Source organism: Agelaius tricolor, unplaced genomic scaffold (genome assembly GCF_023055355.1).
Source record: "Agelaius tricolor isolate 1412-34295 unplaced genomic scaffold, bAgeTri1.0.p SCAF_5, whole genome shotgun sequence".
Taxonomy (NCBI): domain Eukaryota; kingdom Metazoa; phylum Chordata; class Aves; order Passeriformes; family Icteridae; genus Agelaius; species Agelaius tricolor.
The window spans coordinates 44,135,139-44,160,303 of record NW_027269265.1 but is presented as its reverse complement, the minus strand read 5'-3'; the positions used below and the strand labels follow the sequence as shown (position 1 = coordinate 44,160,303).

Genomic DNA, 25,165 nt, shown 5'->3' with positions numbered 1-25,165 from the left:
GCTTGAAAGATGCATAAGGAAGAACAAAACAGTTACAGAGCTTAGGTACATCACAGAAGAGTTAAACACCTGATATTACTTCTCTGAACAGGAATTGATTTGTACCCAACTTGGAAATCACACCTTTCTCTTTGTGCTGGTTTTGGCTGGGATAAATATAATTTTCTTCATGGTCCTTGGTGCAGGCCTGTGTTTTGGATTTGTGCTGGAAACACTGTTGATAAGAGAGGGATGTTTTTTATTATTGCTCAGCACTGTTACACAGAACTGAGGCCTCCTTGCCCCACCCCACCAGTGAGGAGGCTGGGGGTGTACAGGGGAGAGGACACAGCCTGGACAGATGGCTGAAGACATGTCCCACACCATATGGTGTCATGTTCAGCCTATAAATCTGGGGAAAGAAAGAAGAGGGATATGTTCAGAGTGATGGCATTTTTCTTAAGTCATCATCCTGGCTGATGGAGTCCTGCTTTCCAGGGGATAGCTCTACACTGCCCATGTGAAGTGGTGAATTAATTCCTAGGTTTGCTTTGCTTGTGCATGTGGCTTTTGCTTTACCTGTTGGACTGTCTTTATCTGAATGCTTGAATTGTCTTTTTTTCCTCTCCTGATTATCTTACCCAGCTCAGCAGGGATCATTAGGCAAGTGGCTGTGTGGGGCTTAGGCTGGGATTAAACCACAACAGGAACTTGGAGTTCCTCTAAGAACTCAAGCCTTGGAGTTTGGGGAAGGATGTTGTGATTCTATACTGCTCTTGTGCTCTTGGAGCTGAATTCACTAAATATTTTAGGTAATCCCAAGAGCCTGTTTGGGTTATGGAAGCTAATTCCCAGGGATATCTGCAAATCCTGAGGAAGAGTTGTATCTCCTGCTGCTGAAATCACAATCTGTGCTCAGCCCCTCAAGGAGGGCGTGCAAGAGTTCTGCAAGGAAATCTTCAGTTGCTTACATTATTCTTTATCCTGGTGAAATTATCTCTGGCCTGATCTTGGACTTTTTAATGTTTTAGTCTTTCTAGTTAATATAAAAAGCATAGAAAACTACTGATAAATTTTCTCTATAGATGGAATTAGTCTAATTAATTAGTTATAGCCAAAAGTACATTTTCAACACAGAGGTGGCAAGGTACAAAAATACAATTTATGAAACTATCCTGACTTTAATCTCTCCTGGATAACAGCATTTTAGTGATCCCTGCCGTATTACTCGGATTTTCTGGGGTTTTAACACTGATTACTTGTGGCTTTTAGCATACTCCTTCCTGTTCATCTGCACCCTATTCCTCTGTTCAGGAATCTTGTGTTCATGGTAGAACTTTTACCATGTATGAATAGTCTGTATTCCTTCTTTCATACTGAAGCAGTTCTCATGTGTGGGCAGTTCTTCTATGAAGAAGTCTTTGTAAATCTGTCCCCTGTGTTGTTAGGATCAATTCTGGATATAGTACAAGGGGAAAAAATGAGACTGGTAAAGATGGGTAAGGCAGATTGGAACCTTGCAGAGCTTTGAAGGATTTCTGGAAGTGAAGCTGTGAATGGCCTATCATTAATAACAAAGGAAATAAGCAAAGTAGTTTTGGGATCTTTTTTTCCCCCCAGAGATTAAGCCTTCTGATAAATTTCTTCACATCAATTTCTGCATAGATTTCCAAACGCACAGAAAGATGATAAGGGAAAGCTCATGTCTTGCATAATGCTGCTATATGGCATAATGCCACAATTTTGGTCTCAGTGTTTCAGCTTGGGAACCTTCATCAAGTTAAACATAGGCTATTTTTATGGAGAGAAATTAAATATAGCTGGGATGACTGTCTTCAGTCTGTTGTCTCCCTATGGGAACAGGTTGCATTGTATTGTCATTTCATTGTCTTTGAGAATTTATTTTGTGCAATGCGAGTTTCAAGTTACACTGAGGGTTACACTCAGGTTACACTTATTGTCTACTCCATCAGCCTTTGTTCTCTTCTGCTTTGAATAGAATTAGCTCCTAATTTTCAGTATTAGATAGTTTTGCTTTTACCTTTTCAAAAATTCAGTAGGAATCGGTGCTGTATGAACTACTTAAAATGTCTAGACCTTCTTTTTCATATATAGAAGTCTTCCTTACTGAGGACTAGAAGTTTCAAACAGGACAATACATCTTAATGTAGGTTAGTATACAACTCTTTTATTGATAATATTGAAGTACTCAGGCTACTAGAGCTGTACTATTTTAATCATAGTTATAATAAATCATGGTACAATTTTCTAGTGGAGTGGAACTGTTTAATTGGTTTAAAGGTTTAAAAGGTGTTTAAACTGAAATGGACAGTGATCATCATGCTATTTGTTTAACTGTGCTTATTTGCCAAAGTTGCTACCACTGCTACTAGATGCTTTTTTATTTAGGTGTCTGAGACCTTAATTATAATCTCTCTTTTTGACTTTCCTACAATTAAATAACCTGTTATCATAATGTTTTGCCCTTTCCTCTTGTGCTATGGTTGGAGGCTTGATAGCCTGAGCTGTCCCTGAAGTGCTACTGAATGGGTTCTCCTCCCTCAGCTGCTTTTCAGAAACAGCAGCTGCCCTCTTGCTACACCTACACATCTCTTTGTATGCCCATTTATTTTAACCATGGCAAACAAACATGACAGCATTGGGATTTTTTTGCCTCTTTTTTTTCCCCTGGTAATTGGATTCCTGGGTTCAAATAACTTACTTATCCAAGCAGAGTAAAAAAGAAAAAGAAACCAATTCTTTCAGGTATCACTAGAGCACTCTAGCCATTAGCCAGCCTCTAAGCCTGTTTACCTGGAGGAAGTACCAGGTGGCAAGTATGACAAATTCTTTGCTTTGATAATGAGATTCTCCAAATAAAACTTCAAGCATGCGCCTGAATTTAAAATGGAAATAGAGAACCTCCAGCCCTAAGTATTAATCTGTTCAGAAACAGCACTGGTATGTGCCTTGATTTTTCATTGCTAATGTACTTTCTTTTGTACTTCTTTCTGCTGAACTCCTATGTGGACACTTCTTTATTTATATACAAGTTGAAAAAAGTACTGCATTAGGAAATCTCATTGGTTTTGCCTATGTTTTTCATATGTGTAGTCCTGAACCCCTGTTTCTGTGGTGCATGCAATATTTCTGAAGTTATCATAACCTGAAGGGGAGGGTATCAAATAAAATGATGACCCAAGAAGATGCTGTAGCTTGATTTTGAACATGTGACAGAAATTCATAAAAGGAATAGTTTTTTTATTGTATTAATTAAGTTGCAGGGACTGTTAAGTTAAACTTAAAATAACCCTTTTAAAAGTTGTTGAGGATAATGAATTACCCAGGAGGAGTTAGAGCCTGCTGCTGCCAACTAAAGTGCTTGGAGACTTGAGATAGAAGTGAACGATAAGGAGCAGCTTTCATGCATTCAAATAAATTACATGTTGGGCTTGGCCTAATCCTGGCAGCAGAATGATCTCAGGGGTTTTCCCTACATTATCTTGGTCTATGATTATGCAAATATCCTTTTAATGTAGCGACTCCTTAACAGGAAATTAGTCTCATACTTGCTCATATGCTCTTGCAATCAACAGACACTTGCTTGCAAAATCCTAGTGTGTCTGAGATACAAAAGACACATTAACTGTTTTAAGTACCAAAATTTTGCAAACAGACAATAACAGGACATGCCCAGATATGTCAGGGATGTAGCAGATGAATCAGGAAAGAGATGTTTGCAACACAAAAATATTCCTGGGTTTGAAAGTTCAACCAGAATGCAAATGGTACTAAGTTTACATTTGGTTTCAATGATTGTAAGGAAAACACCAGAAGGAAGAAAGTCTTACAGAAAAGCAGGATTAAAACTGAATAAAGCACGGAAATGAGACAAAGCATAAAGACAAAAGAAATGGAATCATTCGTGTTAAGTGCCCAGCAACCTGCAGAGCCCAGGCAATGCTCAGTTGTCATTCACACATATTCCTTCTCACAGTGCTCTCAGGAACTGCCATGCAATGGGAACTGCTTTGTCTGGAGAACAGGAAATAAAAAATGGCATTATAAAACAGAGGTTTCATCTGGAAAGACAGAGAGCTGGTGTCCTTTGGGAAGGGAGAAATTGGAGTCACAAAAATTGTGCTGTGTTACTTTTGGTAGTCTTAATGCACATTTGAGTAAGCAGGACAGCTCAGTTCCTGATTTCTTGGGTTTGTAAATTCCTTCTAGGTGCATTCAAGTTATGTAACCTTTTTCTTAACTACAAGTTTCTAGCATGGGGAAAAAATACCAGTTAGGTATTTGATATCAAACAGGGACATAGCAGTGATTAAGTTGGCAGCTCGTACTCAAGGTGACCTTCTCTGTTTTTTTTTTTCTTTCTTATTCCTGATTGAAATAAAGACAGCTACATCCTTAGAGTTAAGAGGGGAGCCTAACAAAATGAATCCCATAACTTTCCAATGGGATTTAGGGTAGTATCTGATTCATTCAAGGTCTTTTGAAACTCCCATCAAAGTGAACTGTTTAAGGCATGACCTTAAGGTAACAGTTCAATCAGCCACAAAATCTAGACATCCAGCTCTTTGTTTTAAATATAAAACCTATTCTTTCTTCTATATCCAGTGTATTCTGTTTGTAATAACCAGAAATTACCATTAGAGAAATTGAAGCTAATCTGAGGCTCATTAAGGAGACAGAATTTATGCTTAACTACTTAAATAAATTCCTGTTGATCTGGTTTCTGGAGATTAACCTGTAATTTTATCTGTCATAGATGGGAGAAATTTGCTAGTCCAACAGCACAGTCTCTTAGAGTTAAAAACCCCAACAGACATATATAAGTACAGAGTGTATTTGTCAATGGTACTCAGAGTATATGAATTTCCACGATTGCCCATCCACACAAACATGCTCAATCCATTTTTTGGACTGAGCATTAGGCAGTCACTGGTTTTCTTTGACTGCTCTAGCAAAAACTAGCAGATGCTAGATTAGGTGTGCAGACTATAGAAAAATTTAAAAATTTAATATTTGGAATTGCTTTTGATTTCAATAGATTAAAATCCCAGGAAATAGGCGATGGATGTGGTTCCACTAGAAGTTCCACCTCCAAAATAATTTTGCAATGGTTCACTCAGTATATGCTGAAACTCTGGCACTCATATTTAGCAGAAATACAAGCCTGTGCTAATCAAGTCAACCAAAAGTCAGATTTTATTTACCATCCATTATATGCAGTGAAACCTTTAGCATTACCAGAATAAATGCCTGAGAGCTCTTTTTCAGACTTAGGGACTTAAAAATTCACTCTTAAAAAATCAGGCCAGGTAGCATTCTTCTGTAGTAACATTAAGCTGACTTGAAATTTAAGCTAATGTCCAGACCCATGAAGGGTCAGATTAGCTGGTAGCAAAGTGCAATCACAGGCTCCTCTACACACTGTTACAAAAGTCTGTCTCAGCTCAGAGGGCTGTCCTTGAAAACTGCCTGGCTCTGTAAGGCACAACTTTCTATTGTACCTAGGAAAACAAAACAAAACCAAAGCCTGCAAGGGTTCACCTCCCCTTAGAACAAGCCTGAAATACAAATATGAAGTGGCTTGAAAAATGAAGCATTTTTCAGAGGTTTTTTAATTATTTTGAAATCAGGAAGGATTACTATCAAACTATATATTTTCTTCTACCCCTCAGTATGGGAGTAATCCATTCAGAGTGTTCCAGGGATCTTTTTTCCCATTTACCATCTTCTGTAAAATAGCAAAAAACTGTTACAAACCTCTTTGCCAAAATATGCGGCAAAAAAACAATTTAGAGGAAGGCTACTGGTTTATTTGTAATGCTGCACTAGTCAGTGGGCTTTTTTAATATTAATTTTTTAATTAAAATTTCAGAGTTGAAGAGGATGCCAATTGTTCAGGCATTACAGCATTTACAACAGAACATACATTGGCATCATAACTGCTTATGGTAAGTTAAGAGTTCTATCTCTTTAACATTTTGAGATCCTGTATTCTGCAGTTTTATTTCCTTCTTGGAAAGCAAGCAGGATGTTTGCTAGGAAGTTACTTTTATTGAGAAACGTTGGAACTTACTTAGCTTTTTGGATGAGCCATTTAAATGGGAATTATGTCATTCTGCCATGAGCCTATCTGTGATACTAAACCTAGATAATCAGCTTTGGTGGAGATCAAGTCTTTGCTGCAAACAGAAAAACACCTAGCTGGCTTAAAAGCCTAATATTCACATCAGGAAAAGAGATAGACTTAAAAATTATGTGAGTCAAGAAGCTTTGAATCGTATGAGACATTTTCCTATTTTTGTTCTACATAATCAGAGCTGTACTGCCAGAGCTTTGTGAGCACTTCAGGAAACAGTAATCATTTCACAGGGTTATGAAGCCACCAGAGTTGTGAAGGCATTAGTTTCTTTGATGAGGATTCATATGAGAAGACATGAGATGGGTGCATTTAACTCGTTTCCAAATCACTGAATGGGACTCTGAGCATCTAGGAATCCTGTATGAAAGAACTTAACTACTACTGTAGAAATGTGATTATTTACAGATTTTAGAAAGGCTACAGAGCAAATTGTAGCTGCATGAGAAAGTGAATATTGTAACTAGCACAACCCCAAAGGAATATATTTGGCAAAAAGTACCTTTCCTCGTGCGTGTTCTTTTATGGTTTGTCTTTACATATGCAAAACAAAAAAACATCAAATGTAAAATTTTCTTCATGCTTATAAAACATCAGTATCATGGAATGACACAATTATCACCTATTCTGAAATCATCATCTGAATACCACACGAAGTTATTTTTTGCAAAAATCAGACACTTTAAATAAATAATTAAAGGCCACAATGAATAGATGGCAGCTAGATTTCAAGATTAATTGGATTGTCACATGAAGTGCTTTTATTAGTACATCCACAGGGAAGAAAAGTTAAGAGAATTAGAGTCTGCTTTCCCTTAAGGTCGGCTGCACCTCTCAAGTCTTGAACACACTTCAGAGATATTTTATGCTTAAGTGAAGTAGCCTGTCCAAAGTCACCCTCTGGTCTAAAAAATATCATTTTCATACAAGTTCTTACTGCAATCCACAAACATTTAGAAGATATGGAATCACTGCAAACTATTTGCCACTGACAAATGTCTAATAATGAAAAAAAATCAATAAACATATAGCAAACAACCTGTAGTTACTCAGTGATAACCATTATTTCACCACAACCAAGGTCCCCCTAAGGGTTAAATGTTGCACACTGCAGGTACAGAGGTAAAAGAGGGAAGGGCAAACATGCCTAAGGTACACAAAACACTGACCTTAATTGTCATCCTCAGGAAAAGGGGGAAGTGGTGTCTGCCATCTCTGGCATCAGCCATGTCCTCTTGCCCTGCTCTAGGTTCTCTTTGGGCCCATCTTTGACTTTGATTCAGTGTTTTTATCAGTGGCTTAGTAGGAAATAATTGAAACAATTTTTCCCCCACTCCCACAGTAGTTTTATTTTAGGCTGATGAGTTAATTCACCTCATGGAAGCCCCAAAAAAGTGCCAGAGATGATGGAAGGGAAAGTGGTGGGAATGCACAGCCCCTAGCAGAAACCAGGGTCAGCTGGCACTTAGCCTGGCCCAGCTCACCCTTGGGACTGAGGTCTCAATACTCAATTAGAAAATTGGTCAACTGAGCTTACACTGATGCCACCAGGGGGCCATTCCAGAAGATTCTGAAAGAAGACTCTGTCATAATTATGTGAGACTGTGTTTTAATGAGCAGGTTGATTAAATCTACCTTGGGGTGGGGGCTAAACAGAGGTCATACAAAGCTGTTATTCAAAGTGAAGGAATTTAAAAAGGTAAGACCCAGAGCAGTCCCTCAGTAACAACTGCAAAATACATGCTATAAAATTTCCTTCTCATTATAATGACAATTAGGAGAGTTTAAAAATACATATGCTACAGGCTTAATTTAAAAAAAGAAAAAAAAACCCCAAAAACATAAACACGAACATGGTATGAAGGAATCAACAGTTCAAACAATGCTTTAAACTTTATTAACTTCTAATTAAGGGGTTGTCCTCACTTTTTTCTGGAAGAATAAAAGCTACAATAACTTTCAGAAATATGCAGACTTATTTCAAGTTAAATGATGTAGCATTAGGGCAGGATCAACAAGTGCAGGTTGTTAAAATATGAATTTTTAAGGCACAAAACCAAAATGTGACATTAGTTCTCCAAAGTTTTTCAAAGTATTTTTGCATCTGAATTTTCATTCCTCCTACTGTGGCATTCGACAGGACTTGGAAATTGCAACAATGATTGTTCAGTAGTTGGGTTTTTTTAACTCTCCTTTAATTCCTGGGTGCATTTAACAGTTAAAAGTTGCTGCTGACATTTGTCAATCAGCTGAGGATCAGCACCCCCTTCTGGCTTCAATAGTGTGGGGTGAAAGCTGGAACTCCCATCATCATGTAAGAAACCTGTACAGGAGAAATAAAGTAAAAGCAAAAATATTCTAAAACTTGTCACAATAAATCGGCAAAGGAATATTAATGCCACTACAGAAGCCCAACTTATCCAATTGCAGGGGCTGAGGAGTAAATTTAGAATGGCCCTTGTGGGCCATGAGTTAGCTTTGTGCAGGAGTGGCAGCCAGCCTGTCTTCATCACTGCAGGCAGCAGCAGCAGCACCCTGAATGCCAGCTTAGGCAGAGCTCACTGACAGCACACCTCCTGCCCCACTGCTTTGGTCAAGAAATTCCTTTATAATCTCAGTACTGGTACCTTTAAATTTGTATTTTCCAACTCTGAAATGTTATGCTACCACTGCATTTTGCCATACCAAGCTGTACATATGTGAGAATTGTTTCAGGTATCCTTCAGGTAGAGTGCCCTGATCATATTATCTTTGGGCTTTAACTTCAAAAATTTCTTATGAAAACTTTCAAAACTGATCATTGCTACAGTAGAAAACAGAAAGTCAATGTGATTTCCTACAGGAGGTAAACAGGTAACACTAATCAGTGAAACTCAACCAGCCACACTGAAGGAAAAAACCAAACCCCCTAAAACCCCCAACCAACCCACCACATAAGTAATATCACTGAGATGGTCTGAAATCAAACCTGATCCTGCAAGCAGAACAAATGTGGGTGTTCAGACATCTCTGTCTACATCAGCTCACTAGGCTCTGGCCTTTTTAGTCCATTGGCTTTTCTGGAAATACTTGATATTATTTTGTTTTAAAAAGAAATCACACTCCATGCTGTACATTGGCACTAAAGATCCACTGGACTTACCTAACCGTTAATACATATAAATTTTGCTGCATTGTGTGGAAAAGGAGCACTATTTCAGGCATAGAAACAACTGCAGTGATAATGGAGCAGACTGGGGGAAGATGAGCAATACTGAAGTTTCCTGAGTGGGAAAGCAGACTGAAGTGATGGTGTCATCTATAGTCTCCCCCTCCCAACAGATCATCTTTACAGATAAATTCACACCTGAGTATAAATGTTGTTGACATTTACAAGATCCCATTTTCTCCTGCTGGATGTTTTGAAGGATCTAGCCCGTGCTGCTTCATCTGCACTGCGATATCAAACAAGTAGTCATAACATTCACACCTAAAATAAATAGGGAAAAAATGCAATGTAAGTAAAGCTCAAGCCTTATCATGTTTTATGAAAATTAGTATTTTCCTTCCTTAAGATTTTATCACCAATGTGATAGTCTGACTGGACAGCTCTATTATTGTTTATTTCCAATGCTGTTGAATGGAAAGTGCCATTTTCCTACATAATACTGATTTGCTGCATTTCCATCAGCAGATGAGGTAAATTCCAAAAATGGGACTAGGGAGGGCTACACAAACAGTATTGGCAGGTGTCATATAAAAGCATAGACTGCCTGTGTGTTTCATATGAGAAGGGATTTGTTGACTTGTCTGAAAGGAAAATGTTGGCAACCCTATCAGCCAGCACTGATATAGAAGGAAAACCAAGCAATGGAATCATGGATGAATCCATTCCCAAAAGCTCCCTATACATGCAGTGAGGCCTTAATATTCTGAATCATTGTCCATGGACTGGAAATACACATGGCATGAAGCTCATTAAGATCTTGAGGCAAGAGACAGCATATTCCTGAAGTGTACTCACATAGTTTTGGCTTTTTCCCATGTCTCTCCCCATACATAAACACCGTGACGTCTGACCAGCACAGCACAAGAGTCTGGGTACTTTTCCATTGCACGTGCCATTCTCTCCTTGAGATCCTTCTCTTCTGGTGTATTCTCAATAATAGGAACCACTAGTGTATCATCATATCTAGAAAAAAAAAGACATCTTCATGTATTTAAAAAACCCCTGTGCTTAGATGTATGAAACTTTTCCCTAAGAAAGAAATTATCCTCTGACTGTGTAAAAAGTTTAATTCTCATCACTAGATTTTATTCTCTTCTCTTGTGAGTCATGCTGTAGCACGGGAATTCTCAGGAACATCTCTCACTCCCAAACACATATTATGCTGGCAATGCCTGAGCTACACTTGAGGCACAAAAAGAAAATAACACTTTAATCTATTAGGTGTAGCTGTTTATTCCCATATCACTTTGTAGTTGGGTCCCTTTACAACTTTTTCAAACTTTTTATCCTGTACTGGCATCATCTACAAGTTTTACCTCAGATTAAATTATTTAAAAGAATCCTATCATATAGAAGGAAATGAAGCTGTTTGCTGGAGAACAGAAAAAAATAATTTAGGTAGTCCAAAAAGCCCCTGGAAGATTGTCCTGCTAAGGCATATAAATAGAAAGTAGAGTCAACACATGAAAAATAAATTCTCTATGATGGAGTCATTGGTGGGCTACATGTGATCTTAAGAGAGCCTGAGAAGCCCAGCTCCAAAGACAAGATGATGCACGTTACTCAGTGGAACTTGCCTAAGAGTTTCTTCTGAAGGAGGACTGGGATATTTTGGCATTGTTTGAACCTTAATTAACACTAGCAGAAACTTGTTTAAATAGTTTTAATAAGTCCCCAGTTCAGGTTCAGAGTTATCATTGAGATCACATAGATATTTCATGAGTGGATGCTAGTAGTACTTTCTTTTGTGAAACACAGAAAGCAAGCAATGGTAAAAAACCCAACACCAACAGCTTATATTTGAAATCAAATATTCAGAAGATAAAGTCTCATCTCTTACGGTTCTCAATGCTGACACTTTCTCAAGGGAGGCTATAAAAACAGTGAATGAAGAAAGTGAGGTGGTATTTGAAGCTCTGACTCTTATAAATTTGGAATGCTAAAATTACACTTGGAGTGTTTGTTACTAATGAGGCCAATTGAGTTAATGGATTGGCTTCCTAGTTTCTGCTTGAGCTTGGAAGCTGCTATAAATATCATAACTGATTCCTAACCAGGACTATAAGCTTTCTATCAAGAGCTAATACCTAAAAAATGTCAAGAAGACTCTGAATGAGCTAAATACTTGGGCTCTCTTTTTTTTAAAAATTGAAATATAAGCAGCCTATGTTTAGTCAAACATGGATGTAAAATACCTTGTGACAGTCTGACTTTCAAACCTGTTTACTACTGATCTAATTCTCTTCTATGGAAATCAAAGGTAAAACCAGTGTGGCATCACTGGAGTCATATTTAGGCAAACATATACTTCTGATTATTCTATCTGTAGCATTTTCCTGGACAGCTTCCAGAAAAGATTCATGTAACTAGAAACAACATGCAATCCCTTTTTTGAAAAGCGCCATTTTGTATTTTGAATCCAAGGACCCATTTTTCCTTTGAATTCAACGGGGAGGCTTGTGTGAGGCAAGACAGTGGAATCAGTCTAGTGTGAATGAACATGTGCTTATGAACCTGGAGCTTTGATTTCTTGGATTTTTCTGGTAAATTAATAGAATGACACAGAAAACTTGGAGGCATGGAACCCAATAAATCCAATGTTTCCTGACTAACGTTTAGGAGTGCTTCAGAGCTCAAAATGCATATAAAAAATTGTTGTGGATTTAAAAAAAACCAATGTTGTTAGACAATTGAGTACAAGGGTTTGCATTTTACCACATTAAAAATGCACATGCTAATGGTGACAAGAAAGTAAAGCTGGCAAGTCAACCAAAATGGAATAAAATATGCCTGGTCATAAAATCACATATGGCTTTCTCCCTTGCCAAAGGGCAACAGTTAGATACAAAAATTAACATCAAAAAGTGGAAAGAATTTAGCATTTCAATTTCTCATCTCCTTGTCACATGTTATATAAATGTTGTTTGCAGATCCCAATTCAACACTCTGTGGGTGGAGACCTCAAAACAAGCCATCACACATAATTTGGAATAACTCAGCACTTACCTCAGAGCTCATCCTTGAAAAGTAATAACATTATCTTTAATGAGCTGTTTATTCTGAATTTTCTTTCAAACTCTGTCAAGTAAATCTGAAATCCTCTACTCTCTTAACATGCCCTAAACTAGCACAGGCAGTGATATGTGAAGTCCACCCAAATGTAGTTTGTACATGCTATCAATCCAACCTGGTGTTGGCTGGCTCCAGTTTCAGCTGAATGTTGTACAGATGTGGTAACATCTCAGGATGTAGCTCTTTATTTGGCTTCTTCCTGTAGCTCAACAGACCACAGCAGCCTTGGCAGTACAAGATCTTATCTCAGATCTCTTACACAGGCTTCAGATCTTACAGAAAGCCAGTGGTGACTCATTCATTCCAGAGGTCTTTTTACTTCTTATTCTTAATACTTTGTATTATACACTTTCAAGTATATAACTCAAATGACTTGTATTGATATTGCTGAAAACAAATGATCAAACACCACACTTCTATTTCTAAATATAGAGAAATACCTGTAATAGCCTCCTGAAGTACACTTCTGGATTCCTTTTATCATCTCCTGATGGGTAATAGAGAACTCACTCCCTGGGTAAAGAAGGGTAGCCATAACAGCAGCCTTGGAATGTGTATGGATCACTGCGCCTGCCCCTAGGAGCAGAAAAAGAAAATTTAGAATTAATTTTAAAATGTCTCTATTATGAAAATTTTATTCACATACTTGATTAATTTCCTTTGATTAGGCATCTTAGCAAATGCTGATCTGCTGTATGAGAGGAAAAAATATACAGCAACTTAAATGAAAGTATAAGGTAATTACTCATATAAGGGATAATTATGGATTGTCTTAGGACACTTGTGTCAGCTTTCAGTTTGTGACACATTCCAGGAGAGACACTGCTTGTACAAATTCAAGCAGAAACACTACTTGAACACTTCTTTACATACTACAATGACTGAGACACTCTAATTTTATCAGAGTTCTGAGGTTATAAGGAATTCCCAAACTTATTTGTTAAATGAAAGTTTAAAGCTTTTTACTCTCTTTTTATGTTTTCCTCAATTATCTGCTGATTCTCTGAAAAAAAATCATCATCTTACTGCATCATGATGGAAAGATAGGTAGAAAATAATTATAATCTACTTATAAAGATGCAATGTTGTTATTCCTTGAGGACACAATGTAAGCTGCTTGTGCAGGAAGACCAGAAGAGACTCCCAAAATCCTTTCTCACATAACAGATGTAAATTCTACACAACATCAAAAGCTCTCTATTACTATCTACCTGCAAAAGAAAAGTTTCATACTCTTTTCAGTACCCATTCCTATTTTATAACTGTTAATCTCAGCCAACGGATGCAAAAGGATTTAAACTGTAATAGCTGAATTGGCAAAACCAATGTAAAACTGATGTAAAACTGCTGTAATCCTGGGCTTCCCCTGCAACCTACCAATATTCTGCACTAAAATCTGTGCTGAAAACATGACCACAGGCATAGCTACAAGACAAGATTAAATTGCAAATGATGCTGACAGGATGTTACTGTGGATTATATCCCACTGTATATATATACCTTTGCATATCAATTTATTTTATAGTTTCATGTTTATTCCACCCTAACTTCTAGGTATAAAGAATATGGTACTGAATAGCAATTTTGTGGATGTACATATACAGTGTTTCAGTCACTGCTGAACTGCAAACATTGCTACATACCTCTCATAGTGTAGGCATTCATAAAAAGAGGTGTGCACTGGCTTTTCTTTAGTTTCTTGTGCAGTGGAGGACCACTGATGTCCTGTTCATTCATGTCACAAACAAACATATCTTCTGGCTGTAAGAAAGAAGAAACTATTTTGATCTGTGATAGTTTTGTTTGATATTTAACCTCAAATAGTTTTGTTTTCCCTCTAAGGAAACAAATATATACAAACCATGTATTTAATAGAGAATGTGATTTGAACTTTGTAAAAGTGCTGTAATGCTCCACATTTATTCCAGCTTCTAACACTACTTACCAACACTGTGTAATGGAAATTAGTATTAGGTACTTTTTCCTCAGACTGATGCCATGCAGATATTTGTAAAACTACAATTTTCTGAGAAAGGAGATAGTGTAGCTCAGTAATAACAACTGATCAAAAGAAAAAGTAGTAACTGATTCAAAATAAGAAATGTAGATGTACTTTTCCTTCCCTACTTAAAAGAACCAACAAACAACACAAGTTAAACTTAAAAAATAATACACTAAACTTGTAGAACTATTTCTTTTTAAAGTTTGCTTTTAGTAGCTTTACATGAATGTTACCTTTGCATCAATTAACTATTCATAATAGAATTGTACAAAGAATTGTTCAGGATAGTAATAAAATTTTAATGTTATTTTAAAAATCAGCAGAAAATACAATTACAGGAGATTTCCTCACTGACTGTGCTTAATCCTCTGTTACTGTGAGCACAGACCACAGCATTGTGGTTATCTTACGTACCTTTGCCTGCCTTACTTCTCCACATCCCCAGCAAACACTGCTCTAAGAACCCAAGTTTCTATCAGAGAAGAAATTCCTTTCCCTCCTCACTGTATTTATCCTCAGATTTATGAGATGACAAATCCTTTCCATGTATTACTCTATCCTGGGGGAGTTCCTGCTGTCATAAAATAGGTATTGTTTACCGTTCCCCCTCCTCTTACATTTTGGGTTGTTTTTTGGAAAACAGAGACAGGTCACCTTTTCATGGGGAGAGCCTAGTTATTTACTGAGTATATCAAGACAAATATTTGCAATCACTCAAACGAAAATAAACAGCAATGAGGTGTTAATGTCTATTTACATGGGTAACTTGAAACTGTAGCCAGACAAGTCCAGCCAACCAAGCCTGACAAAGAATAAAGCTGGACTGGAGTAATGCTCCACTCTCATGCTGCTTTGTGTTAATTTAAAGCAAGGAGAACATCAAGACTAATCTACACTGGCCACTGAAACACATACTGGCTTCCTATCATAGTGGACTGGGAGAAATCAGCAGTTGTTTCAAATGCATAACAAGTTTGTAACTTCACATAAGGAAAAATCAAACTCTAAACAAAGGGACTTTCATCCATCTCAAGATGAGCTCTGAGGTAAAAGCACAGTTCAACACACCTGTATTCTTTCCTTTTGGACTCCTGAAGGAGCGATGTAGATTTCATCCCTAGGAAAAGTTGCAGATGAGAAAAATCAGTAAACACAGCTGAGCAATGACTGTTCCACCAGACAGGCATTCGAGCTCTTGAGCCACTGAAAAGGAAATAGCAAATCTAGACCCTGACAATTAAAAAACTTTCTTGTTCTTTCCATACATTGACAGGCAGATAGTTTTCAAAATAGAACCAAATTGTACAATAAATTGTAAATAAAATCTTTAACTTGCAGGGTTACAAAACCCTCCTTTCAACTTGACAGATATCCGAAACACATATAAGAAGTGCAGTCTTATTTTTCCAACAAAGAAAAACAGCCTTTCCCTGCAGTAACTCAAACTCAAATTCTAGAATTGAGAATAAAAATTAAATGACAAATTGCAAACAGATACTGATCTGTGACAAGGCAGGGGACAAAACCATTACATAAAAATCCATAAACTATCTTAAAACAGGAATCATTATCTGCAACATTTAACATTGTAAATACTTTTTTTTTTTAAGTGTGCAGGTTAGGTTTCTAGTGCAGTTTCATGTTTAGTTGTGTTGATAAAGAGATAGCACTAATTCAGTGTAATTAAATGACTGAAATTTAAGGAGAAGAGCATCACTTCTTGCAAAGACTACATGAACAAAAAAATCATAAAAACTGATTGAAACTAAAATGATTTCAAGATGGCACTGCATTCTTTTCATTATTAGCACAAAATCCCCAACTATATTCTCTCTCTGAACTGCAATCACTATTTGACTTCAGCAGTCACGTACTAAATTCAGGAGCACAGAGACATCTAGTGAATAATTAGTCAAGTTACAGACACATTTCCTATGGACCATGGGATCTTTGCAGCTCTGGACAAGAGTATGGAGCTGGAGAAGGGTCTGGAGCACAAGTCCTGTGAGGAGCAGCTGAGGGAGCTGGGGGTGTTTAGCCTGGAGAAAAGGAGGCTCAGGGGTGACCTCACTGTTCTCTACAACTGCCTGAAAGGAGGCTGTAGTCAGGCGAGGCTGGTCTCCTCTGCCAGGTAACCAGTAACAGGACAAGAGGAAATAATTTCCATTTACATCAGGAGAGGTTTAAATTGGATATTAGGAAAAATTTCTTCTCTGAAAGGGTTACCAAGCATTGCAATAGGCTTCCCAGGAAAGCAGTAGGCTCACCATCTCTGGAAGTTTTTAGAAGACCTTTAGGCATGGTGCTTAGGAATGAGGTTTAGTGGAGAACTTGGCAGCAGTAGGTTTATAGTTGGACACTTGATGATATTAAGGATTTTTACCAACCTAAACAATTCCATGATTTTAATTCTTCCAAAAATAAAACTCTTAAGATGATGTACTATTCATAGTGATAAAATGTCTGTGAAGCACAGAAAAATGTGGCTTTATCATATTTGTAATTTTTGACATTCATGAATTAACGCTGCTGCCGTTGCATTAATTTAGTCTTGATTCATTTGTATGAGCAAGATAAGAAATCAAGTGGTAAACTCAGTTACTTATGACAGACACACAATTTTTCTTGAACCAGATTTTTTTATTTTTTAGAACTTAACCAGAAAATCAGATGATAAAATAAAGTCTTCAAATACAAGATACCTCACAAAGAATTCTACATCAATTTTTAACATGCTATGCCAAGTCCAAATTGGCAATTTTTTTCCTTAATAGTTGATATGAACTGCACAGTGAGTAAGGCTGATTAAGATTACCTGGTAAAAACAGTTGTTATATTTGAATCACATTTCAACTGTTCCTTTACATTTTCCTGTCTAACAATGCCAACTAAACAAGCTATAGAACTACTAGGGAAAACTACATTACTGTATTAGTGCATTCTCTGATAATGCCATTTGTCTTGCCAAAACCAACAGGAGTTGCACTGGAATGACAAAGAAAATAGGCTACATTTAGGTACTGATGACAAATTAGTGCTAGAAAGGTCTTCCCACAGAATTTACCCTCTTTTAATTCATCTCATTATTATTACTGTTGTGGCTTTGCTTGCAAAATCAAGCAGGGAGGTGAAATGACCTGCACAAAATCCAAAGAGCACAAGTATGAGCATTTAGGGTCTTTTATTCATATATATAAAATACATCTTTGAATAGCAATGGCTGTTTGTGCATTCATGCAAGTGTATACCAGAAAAATGAGATGTCAGATACTCTCAAGACAGTGTTACAGCCTGGTGACTGGGCACAGAACTGCAGGCACTGTGCAAGGCTCTTTGCAGAATGAGGACTTATCTTTTTTTTCAGTGGCCACTGAGAGGAGCTCTGTTCCCACTAAAAGGATTGGAGATTATGAAAAGGTGGGAGACAGGCAAATTAAAACACAAAGTGGTGCTTCTTCGTAGGAGACACAGACCAAAAACTGTTGTTACCTGTCATGCTTTAATTATATGTAAAGTATTTGTCTCCTTAGAAATTACCTCAGTGAAACAGCAATTTCCTTCTTAGAAGAAATATCTGGCCTGTAAAATATATCCAGGGTGAGACTGATCTTATTTAACCACAGGCATTTGAAAGCCATGTGCCTGCCTGATGTAACCCACTCTAAACTCCATAGTCAGCGAAGTGAAAAAGGGGGAACACGTTGTTCTTTAAAGGCAATTCATCTCCTTTAAAAAAAAGGTAGGAAAAGGACAGGATAAGGTCACTCTCTGAAGCTGTCTCTCCCTGTTGAAGGGACTGCAATGATTAATTCAGACTATTCACCTTCCTCCTATATGGTTAATTTTGGCACACTGCTCATTTCATCCTCTAACTTCTTGCCTACTCTCAACTTGCAAACACTTCTCATGGAACTGTAAAGCCCTCACCAAGTACTAAACACAGCCACCTCTCTCTCACCACCACATTATCTCTCTTTCATCATCACTTACCCATGTTTCAAGCTGATTCCTCCACCAGTTCCTGTTACCCAGCCTAAACCATAAAACAGCCTACAAAGCTCTGGGATAAGATTCCTTGGATGTAACCCATCCTAAAAAGAAAATAAATAAATAAATGAGAAACCATCAGAAACACCTCACACCTAAGAATTCAAGCTCTCAAATTGAGTTTAAAGGATTAGTACTTTCATACTGCAGCAAAATGGTCTAATTTATGCTAATGAACTTCAATTACAAAATAACTGCATGTTTACACAATGCCCTTTATGCTCTGCCAGGGACATCACACCTTGAAACAAACAAAACCCCAAAGAAGGTACAAGTCTGACTATCCTTCACAGAACAGATCTCATCTAAAGTTCATCTGAGTGCAGTGGGCCATAGCCATGATACTATTGCACAAAAAAAAAAGGAAAAATAAATGCATCTAACATTATCAATTTTTAAAAGCTTGACTAGTGGTTTTCCTATTAAATCAGTTTTTATGTAGGTTAATTTTGCTTGATTTACAAATTTCAGTAGAACAGACTTTATTAGTCAATACACATTTTTAAACAGCACTCAAAAATACCACAGAAAATACATGCTAATTATTTTATGAACTTTACATTCCTACATTTTTACTACATGAAGTTACTTTACATGCAGTTTAGTCAGAAAGAAAATAGCATTATTTTAAAATTTCTTTAGGAGGGAAAAAACCCCATCTTGTATTTTTTCCATATTCCATTGTTTATTACATTAATATCCATATCTATATATCAACCAAAGGTATCTCTGGTAAGGTTTCTACCTACATTACCACAGTAAAACAGCTGCTTTTATGGTGTGCTTTTATATAGGATTCTTTTTTTTTTATTGCAGCAACTAGAAGCATTAAAAGTTTTTCTAAAATGACAAATGGTTAGCTGCTCTACTGCTCACCTCAGTCATTAATGCCCACCAAAAACATTTATAAGAAAAATATTCTGTTTAGCAGCAAGAATCCACCTTGGGGTGGGGAGTATTTTGTCAACACCAACAGAATAGAGCAACCCAAAGCAAAAGCAGCACACAGCAAAAATGGCAGGCAGTGGTTACTTGGTGCCAATACCTCTGCTGAGATGTTTAGAAAGAAATGCTTCCAGGTGGTGGTGGACTTGCACAACTAAGGGTGGGGATGGAACAGGAGCACAAGGCAGAGGCAGTGGAGAGTGGGAAGGTGAATTCCTGGAGATGGCAGCCTGGGGCACATTTTACAATGTTTGGAATCTCCTGCTCTAACCTCATCTTTACAACCTCCAGTGACAGTGAGATGTGCTCTCTCTTACCAAAGATGATAGACATGCAGGAGATGGTGTTCCCTCTCACCTACACTGTGACAATGTTTTCTGTATTACAACAACTCAGTCTGCTGCCTTTTTTTTGCTTTACTTTGTTGATAATGAACTGGATTATTGCCCACTTTCCTGGCAGGCCACATTATCTAGGCTGCTGATACCTCTCATCTCCCTGCTGTCAGCTCTGGCTGGTTTTGAAGCTTGGGCTGGTCTCTCCACCAGTGTCACACACAAACTGGAGAGGTGTCTGAGCTTTGTCCAGGCAATGCTTCCATATGCTCAAAGTTTGGTGAAGCACAGCACTGCCAGCTCATGTTCTGGTTGTGATGATACATAAAACCCCAATCAAAGACCAATTAAAAAAAAAAAAAACAAAACAGAAGAAAACCAAATCACAAAACAAACCTAAACAACTCCAGTTAACACAAAAAGAACCATGAGTCCTGTAGATGCCAGACTGACAGCTGGCAACATTCTGGAAATTGGCCTAAATTTTACAACACGTTTATATAGGTGCACAGAACTGCCAGGGTTGGAAGAGACCTTTGGAGACAATTCAGTGCAATCCCCCTGCCAAGGCAGGGCCACCCAGAGCAGGTGACACAGGAAAGCCTCCAGCTGGGCTTTGAATGTTTCCAGGGAGGGAGCCTCCCCGACTCCCTTGGGCAGCCTATTCCAGGGCTCTGCCAGCCTCAGTGTAAAGAAGTTCATGGCCGCGTTGAGGTGGAACTCGTGTTTTAGCTTATGAACACTGCTCCTGGTGTGCCGGACACTGCCTCTGCCTGGATCCTGCTGCCTGAATTTCCTCTCGGCCGCCAGGGCACGCTGCCAGCTCATAGTCAACTTGCCATCCACCAGTACTCCCAGGGCCTCTCTCCTAATTAGCAGCTGCGAGGCTGCTGGCCAGTTAGCGAGGTTCAGGAGCAGCCCAGCCCCGCGCTGGCGGGGGCTCTCGGAGCGGTGGCGCGGCCCCGCCGCCCCCCGGCCCCGTTACCTGCGCCGCGTCCCCGCCGGCGGCCGCCATGGCGCGGCCAGCGCGGGGTCCTTGCTCGGGGGCTTCTTTGGGGCGCCGCGCGGGCGCCTGCGGAGCGCTGGGCATGCCCGGCCGCGGGCACCGAGCCGAGCCGCGGCGGGCGGGATGGAGAGGCTGCTGCTCTTCCCCCCGGGCCGGGAGCCGGCAGGGACCAGAGGAGATGCGGGTGCGCCCCAGGGACGAACCGCCAGGCTGGACGCGGGTGTCCGCGCGATTAGATTTGCCCACGCCTGAGGCGATCGAGGCGGCCAATGCCATGGCAGGTGCCGCGGGCGGAGCAGAGGGGCTCGCTGAAGCCACCCCCCGGCGCCGGGGGCGTGCCCGGTTGTTTCTGCTCAGGCAGGCAGCGGGGCAGCCCCGGCGCGGTCGGGGGGCGGGGGAAGATGGCGGCGTCCCTGTGGCTGAGCGGCGGCGGGGAGCGGCTGCTGCGGCTGCTGCGGGCCGGGCGCTCGGCGCTGGGCGCGGGGCTCTCCCTGCCCGCCCGGCCAGGATGGAGGCACCTGCACGGCACCTGGGAGCTGCTGGGTGAGTGGCGGGCTGGTGCCCTGCTCTAGGTGTATCTGCGAGGACATGCGGCGGAGAGAAGGTTGAGAGTGGTTGCGGCGGGTTGACCCTGGCTGGATGTCGAGCACTCAGCGGAGCTCCTCTACAGCTCCCCTCCGCAAATGGGCAGGGCAGAGAAAATAGAGCAAAAAGTTCAGGTGCTGAGATAAGGACAGGGAGACACCATTGCTCCATTACTGTCATGGTAGAGCAGACTCGACTTGGGGATATTAATTGAGTTTATTGCCAATCAAGGCAGAGCAGGATAATGCAAAGGGGGGAACAAAATCCCAATACCAATACACCTTTCCTTCACCCTGCTCTGCCCTCTCCCTTCCGGCTGCGCAGGGAGACGGGAACGAGGGTTACGGTCACTTCATCGCATGCTGTTTATGCCGCTGCTCGGGGAGCGGAGCCGGAGCCCCTGCCCTGCTCCAGCGTGGGCTCCGTCCCCCGGGACACAGCGCTCCGTGAGCTGCTCCGGCGTGGGCTCCCTCCCCGCGACACAAACCTCTGCCCGTGAGCTGGGCAGAGGCACAGGGAGCTGCGGTGCCCGGGGGGTTCCCGGCGTGGGGAGGCGAGCTGGGCACAGCTGGGCAGGGCCCCGGGGAGCTGGGTGAGCCGCCCAGCACGGGGCTGTGTTCGCCTTGGTCTCTGGAGGGACTGAAAGCACATTGGCATGTGTAGGAGATGAGCTGGTAGGAGAACTCGGAGAGACATGTAAGAATTGTTAAAGGTCTAGAAAGGAAGGAAGTGAAATCTACAGAGGAAAATAAAATTAAGCCTAAATATATATAAAATATTTTGTTGGGGATGAGGAAAAGTTCTCACCATTGAAAACAGGAATGTGTTTTCTAAGTGGACGTATAGCTAAGCACTGAAAAAGAAAGTTTTTTCTACTTGGTTATTTTGGTCCATGTTTGGTAATTCCACCACATTTTTGTCATCTTACTCTCCTGATAATGTTTCAGGTAACTGGAGAAGGGTGTGTGATGTATTTTTTATGCAATTCTATTTGGTTCTTTAAGGGAAAAATAGAATTTATTAATTGCATGTCTAGCATGCTTTCCTACATAGAAGTCAAGGTGTGAGGTTATGACAACACCCTTTCAAGATGTATTTTTCGGGAGTTTGTTGTTACACGAATATCAGGCAGGTCATTTACCCTTCCATGTTTTCCTCTGTCTCTAAGGGATGTGGGAAGTTACAGATCCTGAAATGAAATGTGATCTTTCCCTGCTTGCTCTGTAAATTACAACTTGTCAAACATTTAAACAATGATCAGGTGCATTGTCATGAAGTCCTGGTGTGAAGTACCTGAACTCTTTGAGGTTTAAGTGTACTTACACAAAAGTGAGCTTTCGTTAACCTTTTGTAATAAAACTCAGTAGTAGTTCAGAGCCACTTTCATCATTGTGGTCTAGACCTCAACATCCCCTTCTTTCCAGCACTGGTTGCCTTTGCTACTTTGCAGTATGAAAATCTTTTCCTTTGTAAAACCTGCTTTGTGTGATGCAGGGAAGTCTGTCCCTTTCTTGAAATAAATGTTATTTGTTTCCAAATTTTATTAGAAAAAGCTTGCTTCTTTCTATATATAATAGTATGCAAATATAATATAATGCATGATAAACTGCTTCTAAATTGGTCTTATTATTTAACTCCTTAAATATATTTTGTCTACAGTTCTCCCAGACAATCTATCGTGTTTTTTTATGTTGAGAGTACTTAATATACAGCTGGAATTAAATTTCTAAATTTGGATAGGCGAGTGACTAAGTTCTTTTAATTCCTTACAGTAAGCTCTGAAGTGTTAGGGTGGGTAGATCACACCTTTAACTCATTCAGGCTTTCCTCATTCAACCCTTCTTAGTGTACTTACAGCTTTCTAAGGTGGTGTGTATTTTAGTGATACCATTTTTCTTAACTTCATTGTTGCTTCTAAAATTAAAGATGAGAAGTCATAAATTCCCTGGTAAAATACAGCTCATTTGGACATAAAACTCACCTTTGATTCCTAGTTTGACAATGTAAGTTTAAGTAAATTTTATTTTAGCATTGCTTTTATTTCTCTGCTTTTCTGTTTCTGAAAAAGCCACTATTTGAAGTATTGGTTAATGTGGATCTAGTTTTTCAAGTTACGTGAATTTTTTTTTTCTTTCTATGTTTCTGTCCTTGTTTGTGGTGCTGGTAAAGGAAAAGTTGTTTTGCATAATTAAAACAATTAATTCAGAATGTAATTCCTAGTTGTTGGTCACAGAGAAATAGGAAAAAGAGAAAATAGACTAGCGTGACCTCTTTATGTTAAAGTGTGTCAATTTTTCTTTGTTTTTAATGTTTCATAATCTTATCATTGGTGTTATTCTCTACTGACTGCAGAGTGTGTGTAGGAAGTTATGAAATCTCTTTCTGGTGGGACAGGTTAAATTTGCATTGAATTCCTTCACGGAGAGAGAAGGCAGCAGAAACGTTGCCAGACTCGATGTTTAAAACGTGTCACCAGGAACAAATTCTCTTGGATACACAGAGAGCTGTCTTTAAAATAGCAATCTCTGGTTTGTGTGAGGTTTGTTTGGGTTCTTTTTAAGTCTTCCTCCTTTTATATTCACATAATTGAAGTGTAATAACACAGCTGCTGTTGATAGAAGTAAAAATCAGTGGGTGGTGACTGGAAGTTCAGAAGTTTTACTTGCTTATGGTTCTAAATTCTGATCTGCCCATGAGCTTAGCCTTTGAGATTCTGTGCAAATTGCCAGAACTTTTTGCTGACCCACAATTGAAAAGCAATAATATTTACTTCCCAAAGTGCTTGTAAGGGCTGCCTCTACAGTGCAACTAACTTATGGAAATGCAGCGATTCCTTTCACTATCCCCTTTTTTAATTTAATGAAGGCAAATAATATTTGGTGAAGGTAATTCGACATTGTAAGGTTGCTTTTCTTTGAGGAGGCACATTGAAGCCTGGTTTGTGTATGGTCATTAACTCAAAAGTAACTAAAACAGCTCTTAATTGCAACAGCACTGAACTTCTCTGAGCATGAGCCTCTCTGGACATAAGCATTAAATGGGTGCACAAGGTACTGTCTTCTACTTTGTATCCAGCTTAATTTATTTGTCCATTTCCTAGCTACTTGCTGCTGGAATTCCTCTCCTAACCAGAATGGATTGTATACTTTGTGGTAGTTGCTCATAACATTGAAGGGAAAATGTTACAGTGGCACAAATTTGTTGCTCAGTTTTTGTATTTGTGCCAAAGTACAAAGCATATTCTGGGAAATGGATCAAGTAGCTCTTCATGGAAGAGAAATGTAAACCACTGTGTTTAAAAATTAATTTTTCCTCATTAAAAATGTGGATTATTTTCACTTTTTAAAATAAGGTCTGTCCACTAGTTCTCAATAAACCTAGATATTTGTGGGATATGACTTCAAAATAATGTTTTGATTGTGAAAGTCAGACTTGTCAAGTTAGACTAATGAAACTGAGAACACTTCTTTGCATCCTATAATGTATCATATAATATATAATGTTTTCTACTTACTGTTATTGAGAAATATTATTTTAGGGTAAATATGTATAGTACAAGACGATTGTTAACTCATACTTTAATTTGTCAGTCATACTTCAAATACTAACTACAAAACTTTATTTGGTAAATGAACACAGATAAGCATTCACATACAGAACATAGTTAATTTTTCTGTTTATTAGTCCTAGATGAGAAGTTGCAGAAAATTTTTTAAAGAAAGTGCATGGAGGTAATTCAGATGGAAATTGTGAGTGTTACAAGGAACATTGTCTGGATACATTTCTAAACATGACAGTCATGAGTAATATTAACTGAAACTACCATGGA

General features: G+C 39.1%; 2 protein-coding genes across 2 annotated transcripts in view; one reads left to right on the top strand and one right to left on the bottom strand.

Annotated features, from left to right (window-relative positions):
* Positions 1–7,728: 7,728 nt before the first annotated feature.
* APIP (APAF1 interacting protein) lies at positions 7,729–21,042 on the bottom strand. The gene is made up of 8 exons (XM_071427624.1): positions 20,731–21,042; positions 18,409–18,509; positions 15,487–15,535; positions 14,060–14,177; positions 12,857–12,992; positions 10,140–10,307; positions 9,483–9,605; positions 7,729–8,459 (listed from the first exon to the last, which is right to left on the bottom strand). Exons 1-7 carry the CDS (start codon positions 21,025–21,027, stop codon positions 9,506–9,508), a joined length of 969 nt encoding a protein of 322 aa, XP_071283725.1. The 5' UTR covers positions 21,028–21,042; the 3' UTR covers positions 7,729–8,459; positions 9,483–9,505.
* Positions 21,043–21,108: 66 nt separating this feature from the next.
* The window catches only part of PDHX (pyruvate dehydrogenase complex component X), a 36,086-nt gene continuing 32,029 nt past the window's right edge, over positions 21,109–25,165 (top strand). The window contains exon 1 of the mRNA XM_071427623.1: positions 21,109–21,294. Within this exon, the coding sequence (XP_071283724.1) occupies positions 21,153–21,294 (142 nt within the window). The 5' untranslated portion in view covers positions 21,109–21,152. The remainder of the gene's footprint in view (positions 21,295–25,165) is intronic.

What these genes read in the sequence shown, in the direction of transcription:
- APIP (XM_071427624.1), bottom strand. Translation starts at nt 21,027, where the DNA reads ATGGCATTGGCCGCCTCGATCGCCTCAGGCGTGGGCAAATCTAATCGC. An exon ending in GGAATCAGCTTGAAACATGG is followed by an intron (nt 15,536 to 18,408) that starts GTAAGTGATGAT and finishes AACTTTTCCTAG; the next exon opens with GGATGAAATCTACATCGCTC. An exon ending in TCCAAAAGGAAAGAATACAG is followed by an intron (nt 14,178 to 15,486) that starts GTGTGTTGAACT and finishes TCTTTCTTACAG; the next exon opens with CCAGAAGATATGTTTGTTTG.